The 17,899-nt window shown below is 33.8% G+C and overlaps 1 protein-coding gene across 1 annotated transcript; it reads right to left on the bottom strand.

The window, feature by feature from the left end:
* Positions 1–6,479: 6,479 nt before the first annotated feature.
* LOC137839051 (uncharacterized) lies at positions 6,480–7,199 on the bottom strand. The gene has a single exon (XM_068648179.1). The coding sequence runs from the start codon at positions 7,197–7,199 to the stop codon at positions 6,480–6,482; it is 720 nt and encodes a 239-aa protein (XP_068504280.1).
* Positions 7,200–17,899: the final 10,700 nt, after the last annotated feature.

The following is a 17,899-nucleotide window of genomic DNA, read 5'->3' on the forward strand; positions in this document are numbered from 1 at the left end:
ATAAGATTAGTGTGTGAGCATATATTATCAATAATAAGTTAAGAAAAAAATAAACATTTAATACTATATATACACAAAACATAATATATATTTTTAAAAAAATTTACTTTCCTTTAAGAAAAAAAAAGTAACCAAGGGAAAAACGTTAGAAAAAAAAAGGTCTACTCAAGCTTAGGGAAAAAAATATTCTTACTTTATATATGACATGAAATTTGTAAGATCATGTACGTTATTCATTATACAAAATCTTTGGTTCATTTGTCTTCCAGAGGAAGCCTTAAATTTGTCTATCCCTTAGAATTTAAAATGCATAGATGAAACTTTTAGTTCGTTTATCTTCCAACATACATAATGTCTTTAAATTGGTAAACCAAAAGTCATAATCTCAAATTGTTATGAAAAATTCAATCAAAATTAGTTTTAAAATTATAAAGTCAGGTATAAGTTTAAATAAATAATAATAATAATAATTCATGTTAGTTTAAAAAATTATGTGTTATGTGTTTCCTTTATAATTAAGTTTTTATTAGTGAAATTTTTTAAGTTTACAGTATAAATTAATATATTATTACTACTTTTTTTTATTACTACTTGATTCTAACATTTTGGGCAAAAATAATTTTATAATTTTATTCCATCTTTCTTATTAATGTTTGTCTTCTACTCGAATGAATAATAAATTTTTTATTGACAATAAAAAATATAATAAATGAGAGTATTTAAGAATATTTCAATTTTATTACATAAAAAAATAAAACTATAAGAATCCTATAAACAGGTTTTTATTACAAAAAAAATTAGTATTATCTACTAATTTTTACTTATGAATTTAAATTCGTAGGTAAATTTAGTATTATCTACGAATATTACTCACAGATTTGAATTCGTAGGTAAATTGAACATTACCTACAAATATTCATATATCCTCTTCCCAAACTCTTAATTGACCTATGAACATACCCTTTTGGTTTGAATTGACATATAGTATCGGAACCCAAAACGTGATTTTATGTCCGTTTCCAAATTTTCAATCAAAACTAATTTTTTTATGTCTCTCCACCACGAAATCAAATTTACTCTTCGTATCCTCAAATAAAACTCTCCAAATTTTTTACCTGAACCCTAAATGAATGATCTTCATAATCTAAGACATATTATTTTTTTTAAAAAAAGTCATTTATTTATTTACACATGTAATTAAGAATTAAGCCATAAATTTATAATATTTTTGGCTTAATTGGAATTTTGGTTCCAATGTCTTACAAAATCTCCAAGTTTAGTCTCTAAATTTATTTTATGCACTTTGTAATTCCTTAATTTTTAATTATTTGTATTTTTTGTCACAAAATTTATTCTAATACAACTTTTTTTCTCTTAATTTTTAATTATTCAAAAATGAATTCAATTTATCGGTAGTTCTTTTGTTATTTTGTACATGACTCAATGACATTGGAAAAGCGTAAATCTTATATACATTGTTTTTATTATTAAAGGCGGTAATAAGTGCAAAATTGAAGAACACATGTCTCATGGGCCCCACAAATCAAAATGTACACGTGGATTTTAAAAAATCACACTTTCTTTAAGAAGTTATAGAATTATTTTGTGAGAAAATATTGTATTAATTGTACTAAAGAGAAAGAGAAATTATGTGTCTTTATATTGTTTTTAAAAGATTAATAGTAATAATTATATATTATTATATCGTGTTTTAAAAAATGTGAGTAGTTAATAGTGTATTATATTTTTTTATGTGTATGAGATTGGTTATTTGAATCGAATTGAATGACAAAATTTTTTAAACCAAAAATTAAATGAAGCAACATATTATAAAATAAAAGACAAAAATTTATTAAGGAAGAATTTAATATTTTATGATTTTGATAGTAAGTGTCAAAAACATTCAAGCTCAAAGATCATGTTTGAAAAATAATTAGTGTTCAACTGATAGACCAAACAACGTTCATTACAAGAAAATTATTAAAAAATTAATTTTAAAAATTAAAATAATTATTATATTAATTAAATTAAAGACTATTTTATAAATTAAAAAATTAATGATATTTAAAATAGTTTTTATTATTAATAAAAATTTATAAAGTAATTTCTAAATTATTATCTGATAATTAGTCATGAGTCTCCAGTCTCCTCCATTGGAAGGCGAACTTCTGTCCACCTTTTCTTTTAACCTTGTTATGATTGGTTTTAAATACTAATTACTTTATATTAAAAATTAGTCTTTTAGAGACTAATTTAGAATATAAAATATTAGTAGATAAAACCTTGGTAGAAAAATTAAATATCAAATTAGAAATCATTTTATAAATTTTTATTAATAATATAAACTACTTTAGATACATGACAAGTGCCTAATTTCAGCAATATTTTATATTAAAATGTAGGCACTTATGAGTATTAATTGCTAAAATACATATAAAATAATCCCTAATTTATGAATTCATATCTTTTTACATATTTCATAATCTTTAATTGAATAAGAACATTTTATTCCCAAATTTGGTGTTCTTTTTTTATCAGCAATGAATAAATAAAATTAAAGGGATACTTCAGGGGTATCCCAACCCATATACAGTAATCACAAGTGGACTTCCTATATCATCCACAAAAGAAACTCTCCTTTATGGTTGGAGCAGAACAACCATAAAGTGAGAAAAACATACCCAAAAATAGAACCAACAAGTTACCTCAAAGCAACATTCAACTTTACCGAAACGCCCAGAACCGAGGCCACCTACATTCACCTCGCCACGCGACAAGTTACCCATGCAGGGAATAACTCGCCATGTAGCTTACTCTGGTGAGCACTAAGTGCCACGAGGAGCACAATCTCTGCAAAATCGCCTGCCGCCAATGCTACTCGCCATGTATGCTCTGACCTAAGGAAACCCCGCTCTCGACGAGGATCCACTCGGGAAATCTCCTCGTCCACGGGCGAGCTGTTCCCTTCATCTCATTGCTCATGTTGAGGTTTAACAGACATCTTTATCGAACCAACACATATGGACTTACTCACCTAAATCTCCAACAGCTTCAAATAAGCTTTCTGGAGAACCCGGCGATGTGTCTACCTCGGAGATTTCCAGTTATCTGATCTTCTGTTCTTCGGATACGGCAATGATGCACAACTTCAGCGACCACCGACTACACACGCATGGAGAACGCCGCTTCATCGACCGGCGATCATGTTGACCTTTGCATAACTTCGACGACCACCGACTACACACGCATGGAGAACGCTGCTTCCTCGACCGGCGATCATGTTGGCATTTGCATAACTTCGGCGACCATCGACTAGGCACGCATGGAGAACGCCGCTTCATCGACCGGCGATCATGTTGACCTTTGCATAACTTCGGCGAGCACCGACTACGCACGCATGAAGAGCGCCGCTTCATCGACCGATGATCATGTTGGCCTTTGCATACCTGCTGATATGACTTTACCACTGTAATGTCACCTTCCATCCCAACAAAAGTTATCTCTTCCGTCTGCAGACCTTACTTATAACTATTAATGCATATCAAAGGGTTTAGAATCCAGTCTACAAAGGAGTAATTGAAAGAATGCACCTTATGCTTCATCCAAAGCCAAGATTTGAGTTGAGCCCTTTGTAGAATCTCTTTTGCGTCAACTACACCTTGCTTGAAGACAATTAAATTTCTTTGATCCCAGATGCCTCTTATAATATTAACCCAGACTCCTTTCCAAACCAGGTTTTGCTTAGAACTAGCTTGGTTCAAAACAAAACTTTCGAAGTGCACCTTTATATCATTGTGTTGGACAGAAGATATTCCTATCCATCTGAAGCACAAGGTCCAAATACGTTGTGCATGTTTACACTCTAGGAACAGGTGTTGGCATGTCTCATCATCTACCTGACAAAGGGGGCATAACATTGTACTTATCATAACCCCTCTTCTATTCAAACTTTGCCTTGTTGGGATTCTGCCCAACAATACTCTCCAGGCAGTTGTCGTTGCATTCGGGAATGCCTTTGCCTTCCAAAGATGTTTAAACACCTCCTGTTGAGAGTCTATGTCTGGCTTTACCAGACATTCATAAGCAGATTTCACAGTGTACGTCCCCGACTCCTCCTTCCCCCATACCTGAACATCCATGTTGTTCTTCTTCAAAACAGCCCTGGATAACACCGAGGTGAGCCCTACCTCCATCAGAGATTCCCATTCAAACCTAGTTCTCCTCCACCTAAGACACCATCTCCACTCTGATTCCACCCAATCACCAACCTCTCCCACTGTATGCCCCTGGTTTAAAGACAGAGAGAACAATCTTGGGAATAGAGTTTTGAGATCTGAGTTTCCTACCAAAACATCTTCCCAAAACTTTGCTTTATCTCCACCTCCTAGTTCCCACCTTATTTCTTCTTAGAACCATTTTCCTCTTCCTCCCTCTCCACACACCTTTGCAAGGTCTCTCCACCACCACGACTGGAGCCTGACTGGTGTATTGAGATTATCGGACATTAATCCATATTTTGAGTTCAAAAGTTCCTTCCATCTACCACTCTCTTGTGATAAGCACCTCCATCTCCATTTAGCTAGAAATGCACGGTTGAACATACGTATGTCTCTAATTCCCAGTCCTCCCTCCTCTCTAGGTCTACATACATCCTTCCATCCTACCCACGCAATTGGCTTATTCTCTTTCCCCCATCCCCACAAGAATCTCCGTTGAATACTAATGATGCTTTTACACACTGTTTCCGGTGCTCTGTAGAGTGATAGATAATATAAGGGAATGGCCGATATGACTGAGTTAATAAGACATATTCTCCCTGCCATGGATAAGAATCTCCATTTCCACACGCTGAGTCTTGCTTTTAGCTTTGTTATGACCGGCTCCCAGAAAAGTTTCTTCCTTGGGTTTCCTCCTACTTCAAGACCCAGATACTTAAAAGGTACCACCATTTGAGTGCAGTTCAAGGTCTTAGAGTAGACTACCACTTCATTACTTAATACATTGATACCTGCTAGTTTTGACTTTTGGAAGTTTATTTTCAGACCTGATGCTAGCTCGAACCCCCTCAAGATAGCCTTCAGGGTTACCACATTACTAAAGGTGCTTTCACACAGAAAAAGAGTATCATCTGCATACTGGAGAATGCACACCTCTAGCTCATTCTTGCCTATCTTGAGGCCTGTTAGAAGTTTGTTTTGCATAGCTTGTCTCACTAGCCCAGACAGTCCTTCTGCAACTACTAGGAAAAGGAAAGGTGTAAGGGGATCACCTTGTCTCAACCCCCTTGAAGGCTTAAATTCCTCCGTCGGACACCCATTGACTAGCACTGATACTGTGGCGGATTCCAAGCAACCTCGGATCCACACGATCCACTTATTGCTAAACCCCATCCTATGAAGAATATCATAGAGAAAGTCCCACCTTACCGAGTCATATGCTTTCTCAAAGTCCAGTTTTAGACATAACCCGCTTCTCCCCTTCCTCTTAAGTTCCTCTATCACTTCATTAGCCATAAGCACGCTATTCAGAATCCCTCTGCCCTTTAAGAAAGCGGATTGGCTTTCGTCAATAACAGAGGGCAACACCTTCTTCAATCTTCCTGCCAGTACCTTCGAGATGATTTTGTATATGGCTCCTACCAGTGAGATGGGTCGATACTGTTTAAGCTTTATAGGGTCTCTAACTTTCGGGACAAGAGCAATGAAGGATGCATTACACCCCTTTGGGAGACTCCCAGTCTCATGGAATAAAGACAGCGCTCCCACAATATCATCTTTTATAGTCTCCCAACTGTGCTTAAGAAAATTGAAATTGAATCCATCTGGTCCTGGACTCTCTGAGCCTTCACATTGCCACACAGCATCCCTAATCTCTTCCTCAGTGAAATTGGCAAGAAGGCTGTCATTTTCAGACACATTAATAGTCTTAAAATCAACTTCGTCCAGTCTTACCCCAAGGTCCTTTGTTGCTTTGAACCTTGCCTCGAAAAGGTTCTTCGCCTCTAGACGCACTGTACTTGGCTCCTCACACCATTGATCCCCCACTGTAACACCCTTCACTTCATTCCTGATTCTTCGCCACCTCACAAATGAGTGAAAGTACCTAGTACAGGAGTCCCCAAACTTGAACCAGTTTGTTCTAGCCTTTTGACAGATAAGGGACTCCATCTTAATTTCATTCTCTTTTAGTCTACTTGTCAACTCCATCCTTTTCCGCCTCTCAAAATCCACTAAGCCCCCTTCGCAATCTAAGCAGTCGAGTGCCTCTATTTCTTGCAGAATCTTCCTCTTGGCAGTATCAAGGTTACCAAACACGTCCTTATTCCAAGATTTGAGATCAGACTTAAGAAGCTTCAACTTTTCCTTTAGCCTTACTATCTCGTTTCCTTGGACTAAGTAGGACTGCCACTTATCCTTTACCATCTTGTTAAAGCCCCTTTCCATGTTCCAAGCATCAATTGTTCTGAAGGGTTTAGGGCCTCAATCCTTCTCCACTGACTTTACTACAATCGCACAATGATCTGACACTTTCCTCCTTAAGACATATTGTTTACTCATAGGCCATAATCGAAGCCACTCTTCAGAGACAAGCACTCTATCAATTCTACTCTTTGCTGAGCCATCATGTTTGAACCACGTGAATTTCTTTCCTACAATAGGCAACTCCATCAGTAAGTTAGAGTCAATGAAGGAATTGAAGTCATTCCTCTCACTTACTTGCCCACCCCTTTCCTTGACCCCTTTTCTTTCACTTCTAATTCTGACAGCATTAAAGTCTCCACACATACACCAAATACGATCACGAGACACCGACTTGGTGTTGGAGAGATCATCCCACAAGGTCTTCTTACCACTCAAAGAGCATGGAGAGTATATATTGGCCACAACACACCTAGATGAAGATTTTATATGTTGTGCAATGATAATAATAAAACCTTTCCCCATCACATGACTCTCATAAGTAAAGGATTTTGTATTCCACAAAGATAAAAGACTACCACTTCCATTATCTCCTTTATTATGAACCCAGCCAACTTTGTTGTCCCCCCACAGGTTGTAACATCTAGCATCCGAGAGTTCACTTGTTTTCGTTTCTTGCAGACAAACAAATTCTGCTTCCTCACGCCCTATTATGCTCCTCAAGTACCTAGCTTTTGTTCCTCCCCCCAAGCCTCTTATATTTAGATTGACAATTAACATGGGAGACCCTTCTTTTTACCTGCCTCTGCACTTTTCATAATCTCTAAGTCTCTCTCTTCCAGGCAAATATATTCTTTAACTACCTCCTGCTCATCCCCACGACATATAGTCCCTGCTTTTCTACTAATCTCCCATAGCTTACACGGTGTCACTGCTAATTCAGAGTTCCTCCACCGCTCATTACAATTAACAATATCCCTATTTGATATAGAGGTTGTCGATGTGCCTTGTATAATGGGGGAAATAATTTCGGATTGTGGCAATCATGAACTCAGCCTTACTGATCTCCTCGGTTGTGTAGAGGATACCCCCAATTCCACTAGGACTTTGGGTTTTCCACCTCGCGTTAGCGTTTTCGGTGCACTGTCCCCTGTCATTCCTTCGTCTTCTGCATGAGGTAAGTCATCACAGCTTGTGCAGGGAACCTCTTCTTCTGATAAGCCTTCATGTCCTTCAATTTGTTTTTGTCTCCGACTGTGCTGTTGCCCTTCATTCTTCCCGAGCTTCTTCGTTGTGGTTGACACTCTCGCAGAATCTGGAGAGGCAGGTGGGTTTGACTCAGTTTCAACGTTCTCCTTCGAACCACACGACAACTCACCGTTTTCTTCATGGGTTTTTCCTTCCTCTAAAACCAATTCGGGACCCTTATGATTTGGCCCAGACCCGAGTCCAACTTCAGCCGTTAACTCCTGCCCATCCTCCAATTGGGCCTCTATCTTCCCTTCTTGGCCCAGCTTCACTTTGGATTCCACATGGCACAGACTACCTTTTACGTCATTCTCTTTTTCCTTTATACCTACGTAAGTAGTATGGCTATTAAGAGTAACCCTATCTACTTTGTCAGATTGATTGACAAAACCAGATTCTACAAATATATTCTGGCCCTGCTTTCCTTCCTTTGTGTATAACTTTTCACCTTTCCTCTGACACGCTCCGATTTCTGAGGATGAAGCCCCAAAGTAGACTTTTGGCGTCTGTACCATCCATTCCCCACCTAACTCCTCTCTTCCTCCCACCGGCTTTCCACGTGACCGGATTTCCTCCCTTTCCCGTTGATTGTTCTCCTCCTCGCCACTATTTTCGGAGAAAGAGGATTCTTCCACATAGGTTTCAGAGGAAGAAATACTGTCTGTAGAATCATTATTAAAGAAGTGACCTTTGTAATAATCAGCAGCGGTGTATGGAAGATCCTCTTCAAGAAGGATACACAACTTATGTTCATTAATCCTCATCTTTTTTACCAATCTTACATACCGATGAGTCTCAATACGAACTTGTAATCGAGCAAATTCTAAGTTTTCCCACGTCAACGTAGATTTGTCTATTGACATCAACTTTGCCGCTTCACCAATCACTCTTCTAAAGCATTCTTCGTTCCAAAGGGATATCGGAAGACCATAACACTTCACCCATACTACTTTGTGACTTGCTACCGCCATTTTCGTCTAAGGCTTTATGCTAACAAAAAGGCTATCGAACCAACCTCTGTTCATCTTTATTAACTCCTCCATATTCACCCCTTCTATTGGTGTTAGAAGTGCTAGGTTGTCCCCCATGTACCTCAATCTTATCATGTTCATGCCCCCTTTTACGAATTCTTCACTCAGCTTGTCGAAGTCCAACCCTTCATCATATTGACCTACTACACTCTTTATCATCCATGGCAGGGACTGCTGAAGAATTTTGGACTCTTGTTGAGTAGAGTCTTCACTCTTCCTTTCCCGTCTTGTATGACCTTTAACTACATCTGCGTAGGTATTATTCCCCTTCTTTTCCATCCAGACTTCCTTACCTTTCTTGAGAGCATTTCCACATCTTCCTCCACCTTGTTCTTCCCACGTTCCAACATCCTGGCCTTGTTCACACTCCCAGCCTCCTTTCTCTCCATTCTGTTTGGTTCCACAAGATGGCGACGGTACTTTGGGATATTCACATATAACTTCCTATTCCCTATGTACACTTGGTCAAGTTCCCACTCCAGATTTCCGGCATTTCTAACTTCAAAAAATCTCACAAACCCAAATCTTCTACCCCACTTGTTTAGCCGGCGTGAAATGAAGACTTCTTTCACTCGTGCCCACTTTTGGAAGATTTTGAGCATGTCCATCTCACCATAGTCATTTGGAAAGTTGGAGAAGAAGAATGTTGTATAATCCAAGGAACTCTAATGTGTTTTACGAGAAAAACAACGCCCCTGAGGGGTGTATGGATCCCTGTGTTCCCTCCGCATTATTCTTCCTGTTGGAGCAACTTTTGTAAAGGTAAGAAAAATAAATGAGTAAAATGGAGGTTTGAAGGGGTTTGCGTAAAAGCCACGAGATTCAACACGGAAGACAGCAAATGCCTACGTTAATTGAGAACTCCCAAATTTGGTGTTAATTTCAGGTTTCTAGGGAAAAATGAAGATAACTGGACTAAAGAAGAATAATATAACCTAAAAGGAGAAAGTTGGAAGGCCACGAAACGCACAAGCGCACAAAAAAGCCCAATTCAGCCTTAGAGCAACTCGCTCAAGCGAGCCCATTCTTGCTTGAGCGAGAATGCTCCAGTAGCATTGGACAAAATCGATGCTTAGTTCGCTGAAGCGAGCTATACCTCGCTTGAGTGATATAGCACAAGAGGTATTGAGCCTTTTTATGTTTTACTCTACCAAATTAGCCCATCAGCGCCACACAAGAAGTCACTTAACCCTAGGAAATTAGGTTAAATAGGGGGTTGGGCTGGAGACACAATCCCGGTGTGCAGATTGAAAGGAAAACACCATTGAGTGACTTGTAATCCAATTGGGAGAATAGAAGGTGTAGGAAACATTAGAGGAGGCAACCGCCAAGGAGAAACATCTTGGATCTTCTTTTCATGTCATCCTTGCGTGTAATAGTCATCACGAGTGGCTAATTCTACCATTTGGGATTGAGAGTAATCGATTCGAACTCTTATGTATTGAGGTGATATTTGAATATAATATTCTGTTCTTGATTGATTATTAGTATTGTTGTTTTGTTTCTAATTCTTGATTTAGAATCTTAAATCTGACTAGAAAGTATTTTTATGATTTTGAGCTAAACAATAATACTTAACATATTTGAGTGCTAGGAATAGACTTGAAATGTTAATTGCTATCAACGTCTGAGCTTGATTCTAAGTTATTTGTATAAATATACAAGGAATTGATATTTAGGAAGCATCTTAATAATGTTATATGAGAGGAATCAATATAAATGAATTTTACACGGGCATCAATATGAATCAAATAACATAATATTACCATGCTAATTAAAATACATAAGAGTGAGAAAGATGAAAACTAATTCCTATTTTTTTTAACTTGAAGCAACCAATTTTTTGCCTGTTTTCTAATTAATCATTGTCATCACAACCACTTTCAACACACTTTTATTGTTGTGTTTTATATTTAGTGAACATTTTACCTGATTATTCAATTGTTCCTCGTGGGTTCGATATCCGTTCTCAGGGACACATTATTACTTATGACAACACGGTGCACTTGCCGTAAAAAGTCATCAATATCAATAATTTTTTAGTTTCTAAAATAGTATCTAATTTAGTCAATTTAGTAACTAATTATTTTTAGTCTCTAAATTTGGTTACTATTTAATGATTTTCTTGTTTTTTTTTATCAGAAAAAATAAATAAATAAATACGAACCACTTCAGGGGTAATCCAACCCTATTACAAATCAAAACAGGAACAACCAGTTACTCCACTCAACCAAACTAAAGCTACTAAGCAGAGAAACATAATAACACCACTCAAGCGTCCTACTCAAACTAAAAGCTTGTAAAGTCAAGGGCTTTTAATCATAAACAAACACGTCAACGGGTCTAGACACCATATGATTGTGCAACCTTTCTTTACATATGATATAGTGTTTATATGACCGGAACATACACTTATAGGATTAGATGATACACACAAGTAACAATATGTCTCTTTCCAACTTTTAGACCTTAGTAAGGAGTGTCTGTTTGTCAAATAATACTCAAGGGAGTAGCAAAAGTGTCTATTTGAAATATAATACTCAATGGAGTAGTCCTGAGTGGCTAGGTGTCCAAAGAATACTTGTTGAGCTAGACTTACTTGAGAAATAATACTTGTTGAGTCATGAGTGGCTTGGGAAGGAATACTCACTGAGTCAAGATTGACTTGGGAAAAAAATACACTTTGAGATAGGAGTAGCTTGGGAAAAAAATACTCAAGGGATTAGTCAGGAGGGACTATAAGACCAAAGAACATTCTTGTGTACTTCGCAACATTAGTTTGCCTAGTTGAATTTGACTTGTTGATCAAGAACTGAATGTAGTTTGTTGCAACAAATGAACTAGTATAAATTATTGTGGGCATTTTATCTCTTCCTTATCTCCTTCATTTTTCCTGTTATCACCATCTGCCCTAACCCAAATATGAGAGTTATTGTGATAATGTGAATATACGTGTTTTTATGAAACCATATTTAACACTTAGTATTTGATTTACATTTGTATTGATTGGTTAGAAGAAAAAAAGTATGATCTGATCACTTGGTAAAGGAAACACACAAATATGTTAATCAAGTGATTCAGTTGAGTTACAAAATTTGCATTTGATGTGATTGGTTAGACTAAAATAATTGAGAATGAAACAACCTTTCAAATAAGTTTGTGGGACCATTATTGTTATGAGATGTTGAAGATATATCTTTTGTATCTTATCGAACTTGCATCAAATGTAATATATTATTCACAAAAATTATAATTTGATCATCAGTCAGAGATATTACAAACTTCAACAAAATTAACTTGTTGTGTTTGACACATCAGATAGGGGTTACCGTTTTATTATCTGATAAACTAAACACTACAAATAAACCATTAAATGAAAACTAATTTTAGAGACAAAAAAATAATTAAGTACTATATTCCTTAAATTATATATTATTTTATAAACTAAAAAACTATTGGTATTTAAAGTAATTTCTATTATTAATAAAAATTTATAAACTAGTTTTCAATTTGGTATCTAATTTGCCATCAATTCATTTAGATTCTAAAGTTGGTAGTTAAAACATTGATAGGTAAAACATTGATAACTAATTAGATACCAATTTAAAAACTAGTTTATAAATTTTTATTAATAATAAAAATTACTTTAAATACTAATAACTTGTTTTAGTTTATAAAATAATATATAATTTAGTTAATATAGTAACTAATTATTTTTTTCCTAAAACTAATTTTTATTTAATGATTTTCTTGTACGGAAAACATTGTCTTCTAAAGAATACCTAAGAGAAAAATTAAATTAAATTACAATTCAACTACCCCTTCTGGTAATTATTTTTCTTCCTAAAACTGTAGATAACTATGAAATAAAAGATTAAAAATACAAAACAATTAATGACTAAAATTACAAGTGCTATAAAATATAGAAACAAAAATGTTACAGTGAAATAAAAGTCATACATGCAATTTAATTGTTGTCAGTTATTTATATTATCATGAATTTGGATTATTTTCCCCCCCCTATTCTCCGGGTTATCTTTGTCCTATTAAAGTAAAAGTATTAATTATCCCTTATAAAATATTAGTATTAAGTAACTGATATATACCACACCCTGATTCTCTCTGCACCCACCCACAGTTCTCTTCACTTCTCCTGTTTTCTCACTTTCTTTGATCCATTCAGGTATAAAACCTTAACCCTGTTTTAGCTTCTTTCTCTTGCCACAAGGTTAATCAATAGCTTAAATTAACTATTGCAGTTCCAATATAAAAAAAGTTGCATTATTAATATTATTATTATTATTTATTTATTTATTTTTACATTAGACTGCATTTGTGACTACCAGGTAATAATCCCAGATCTTGTTGCTGTAAAAGCCTGAAATTTTTTAATTTAAATTCACTCCAATTGTTAAAAAAAAATATCCTCCATTGTTGATCTTTTCTTTCTGTTTAATATTTTTCAGGAGACCTCTTATCAGCTAGTAGAATGGACAAGGGAAAGCAAAGTATTCAGGGTTTCCAAAATGTTAGTCAAGTATAACCTTTTTCCTGTTTTTTTTTTGGCTTTATTTTATAGAATATTTTTTTTTATTATGAGTCATGAATTTTTAAAAGAATACTTCAATTTATTTTAAAATTTCTTAATTCAGAAAATTTATTTTTTAGCCATTCAAACAAAATGGGGAGGAATTAGTTGTTCAAAAAATATAATTGTTTTTCTGTCTATAAAGAAAATTACTATGTGTGGTATGAATGAGAAAGCGAACCAGGTTCAATGGGTTGAGTTGGTATGATTCATCGTCTGATCCGATAATTTTTTTAATTAAATATTAAAATCAAATAATAATTTAAAAGATTAATTTTTTTTATTTTTTTATAATTTAAAATATGAAGTTGTTAACATTTAATAATTATTAATTATAATGTATTAATTTAACATATAAAAGTAATAGTAATTTTGAATATTTTATTGGATATAATAATTAATCAAGAAGTAAAAAATATTTATTTTCTTTTTCAATGTATATATCTTAAGATAAAAAAAATAAAATTATAAAAAAATGGGTGTTGTTCGATTTCTCTCGTGAGATACACCATAACATTATTACAAGAAATATATCAAATAAAAAATAATTTTAAAAATAAAAAATAATTAATTATTATATTAACTAAAATAGATATTATTTTATAAATTAAAAATTTATTAAAATGAAATAATTTTTATTATTAATAAAAATATTATAAATTAATTTTTAAATTGATATCTAATTAAATATCAATAATTTTGACTATTAATTATTTTATATTCTAAATTTGGTGGCTAAAACTTGGTAGAAAATTAGAACTAATTTATAAATTTTTATTAATAATAGAAATTATTTTAGATACTAATAATTTTTTAATCTAAAAAATATTATCTAATTTAATTAATATAGTAATTAATTTTATTTAAAGTTATTTTTTATTTAATGATATTTTAGTATGCAATTTATATTATTTGGTTAATAAATTCACTGATATATACTTATATGTAATATTGAAAGTCAAATTTTTGTTTTTATAATTTATTTTTATAAAATTTTGTTAAATTAATTTGATTAGAACAGAGTTACAGGTTTGTTTCCTCTAAGCAATAAAAATGGTTGTGGTTGGGTGAGTGATGAAATGAAAAAATCATATTTCCATTGGTTAGGTTGTGTTTTCTCAATAGTTATGAATTTTATTCCTTCTAAGAAATGAGATTAGTTTGATGACTAAGGACATTGGAGGATTAATTTCCGCTGAATTTTTTCAGGACTTAAAAGATAATTGTGTTATTTTGAGAATTAATTTCTGCAATTTTTTTGAGGATTAAACAATAATTGTGTCAATTTAAAAGAATAAAAACATATTTAAGATAAAAAAATAGATAGATTATAAATAAATTACTGGATATTGATTAATTATGTTCTAAAACATTTTTTCTTCTCATAAGTCCTGTTAAAAAACGCGTCTTCTAGTAAAAAAATATTTTTAAAATATAACTTTGTTTTTTATTATTTTAAATAATATAAGTCATAATATTAAAACATGAATTTTTTATTATATATATTATTTTGAAGTTTTAAAACACAATTTGAAAAAAAATGAACTGTAATGATATTTTAAATATGAATTTATTTTGTTTTTCATAGAGTTAATGTGAACATGAAACTCTTTGTTGTTCAGGAATCTGCAAGCACAGTTCCCCAGGTTAACCCATCAGCAAATGAGATGAATGGTGTTTCCCTCAGCAGCTTCATGCCAAGGAATGAGTATGAGGAAATGATGGCATTTCTAAGTGATGAAAATGATAATTGTGAACAAGATGAAGCAAGGAAAAAATCAAAGACATCTGTAACAACATTAGAAGAGGAGGAGGACTCTTTGGCATACCTTTTTCAACTAGATCAGCCTTTTTCTGTGGAAGAGATTCTTGAACAAGAGGAACCACTTGCTTCTAAGGCACAGGTGGGAGGATCATCATCATCATCACATGTGCCGAGGGATGTTGCAGCTCAGAGAATGAACATTTCAATTTCACCAGAGATGATAGTGTCCAATGCATGCACTTCCACATTCGGCCAAAGCTCTTCCAGTGGACTACTTCAGCAACTAGGAGGCAATATGGGTGCCATGAACTCCATTTTCAGCTCAGAGAATTGTTCAAATTCCAGTTTGTCATTGCCTGAAAACAATCCAAAATTTTGGCCTGCGGGATCCACTGCATTGTATCCTCCAGAAGCTGCTACTTCATTTGCTGATTCCATCTTACCTAAAACAACAGGGAACTCATTCACTCAGTTTGAATCACCAAGCTTCCCAGTTCATCCTTATGGTTGTGCTACTGGTGCAAGTGCAAGTGGTGTTGTTGGAAATCAATTTCAATCACCAAGCTTAGTGCATCCTTATGCTGGTCCTATTGCTGGTCCTACTGCTGGTAGTGGTACTGGTGCCAATAATCTTGATGGAACCTCACTCATTCCATTTCAATCACCAAGCTTAGTCCATCCTTATGCTTGTCCTAGTGTTGGTAGTGGTGCTGGTGCAAATAATCTTGATGGAAACTCACTCACTCCATTTCCATCACCAAGCTTAGTCCATTCTTATGCTGGTCCTAGTGCTGGTCCAAGTGTTGGTAGTGGTGCTGGTGCCAATAATCCTGATAGAAACTTACTCAATCAGTTTCAATCACCAAGCTTGCCACTGCATTCTTATGTTGGTCCCAGTGCTGGTCCTAGTAGGACTCCTGTTGTTGGTACTGTACTCACTCAATATCAGTCATCAAGCTTCCCAGTGCATCCTTATGGCAGTGCTAGTGCAAGTACTGATGCTACCTGTTTTGCTGGTGCTGCTAATGCTGATGCTGATGCTGATGCTAATGCTAGTCATGAACAATTTACAAGGGACCATGGATTGGAGATGAATCAAGTAGCTGCACCTTCTTCAATGGGAGCAAACACTTTGGCTTCTCCTGTGCCAATGAGGCCTCAGTATAATCAGACTCAGTTCGTTTCTTGCCAACCATTTCTGAGGGATTTCAAAGACTTCGAGCTGGCATGGGAGGTAATCCAACATCTCTCCTTCTTCCATAAAAGACCAACATGATAATATCTCATCTGCCTCTATATGCAAATTTATTTGTTTCAAAATGCCTTCTTAGTTTCCTTGATTCAACCCCTCTTTCATACTATATTAACCTAACAATTTAAGACACCAACCATTAACCATCTCTGGCTTCAACAAGATCTCTACATAACTTATTTTTATGCCTTTTCTTTCGAATCATAATTTATTTTCATACCTATTTTCATCCCCTATCTTCTTAATGTAGAAGTAGTTTTCACTCTTAACCTTGTTTCAATGAAGTTATTTATACTTTCAGTGAGTTCAAAAAACTCTAGCATTGCATGCATAGCATTAACCTACATACATATAGTTTACTAAAATACTTATAATATCTGAAAGGATTTAGATTGTGGTTGTGTTGAGATAACAATAAACATAACTATTTCCTATCATATTAAGATAAATAAATACACACTGCATGAATATTTTAGATTTTGTAGAGTTGATCCTATTTGCAATTTATGACTATTAAATTGTTAGATTACGGTGAGGATAGATAACGAGCTTAGAAGTATGTATATACAAAAATGGAATTAAATAAATTGGGATATTTAAAAAAATATTCCAACCACAGGTTTAGTTACAAACAATAATAAAGGTGAGGTTAGAAATATATATTCAATTAATTAAATCTGATAATATCAGTTTATATGTTTCCTTGTTGTTTCTACAGGGAAGTTTGGTTGAAGAGGTTTATCCGTATCGCAATTTGTTTAATCAAGCAAAGGTACTATTATATATATACTGATTTATTACACAATAATTCTTTTGAAATTGTTTCTTTTGACAACACTACATATTAAAATACTACATCATTTTATAATTAATTGTGATTTAATTAATGCGGTTTCAAACTACACATTAAAATAAGACATCATGTAGTTTCAAAATTGTGTAATTTAAAAAAAAATTAATCAGTAAATAATAAATAAATTAAAAGAGATACTTCAGTGTGTTTAACTTTTTTTTTCCTCTAATTCTTTGATGATTAGAATGTCTAATTTGTTAGAAGAGATATACTAGATGGGGCTTACATTCTTATTTTTTATTATTTATTCAGCCAACTGTTAGCAATTATGAGAATTTGAATACGAAGTACCTGAATTTTTTTTTTCTTTTTTCCCTCTGGAACAGGCGTGGAAGAAATCAATATCACCTATCACGTAAGTGAATTCTCTTTTGTATAAACCTAAATATTCTTAATTGTCCTTAGTGTTTGCAAAAATGAGGATTTGAAGAAATAAAAGTACAAAATATTTATTATACAAAAACTTATTTAAAATATGTCAACTAATTTTATATTATTAGGCCCATAAGGTATTTGTTTATTCATATGTTTGCTAACATCAAAAGAAATTTGAAGATATATATATAGAAAAGTTACATAACCTTCTTATTTCAACTTTTATAGAGATGAAAAGTTACATTTTCATAAAATGAGAGATATTATTTTATAACTTTATTATCACTTACTTTTCACTTTTAATTTTATTTTAATTATTTTTAAATTTAAAAAACATTCCAAGAAATATAAACAAAGCTAAGCATGCT

Source organism: Phaseolus vulgaris, chromosome 3 (assembly GCF_000499845.2).
Source record: "Phaseolus vulgaris cultivar G19833 chromosome 3, P. vulgaris v2.0, whole genome shotgun sequence".
Lineage (NCBI taxonomy): Eukaryota > Viridiplantae > Streptophyta > Magnoliopsida > Fabales > Fabaceae > Phaseolus > Phaseolus vulgaris.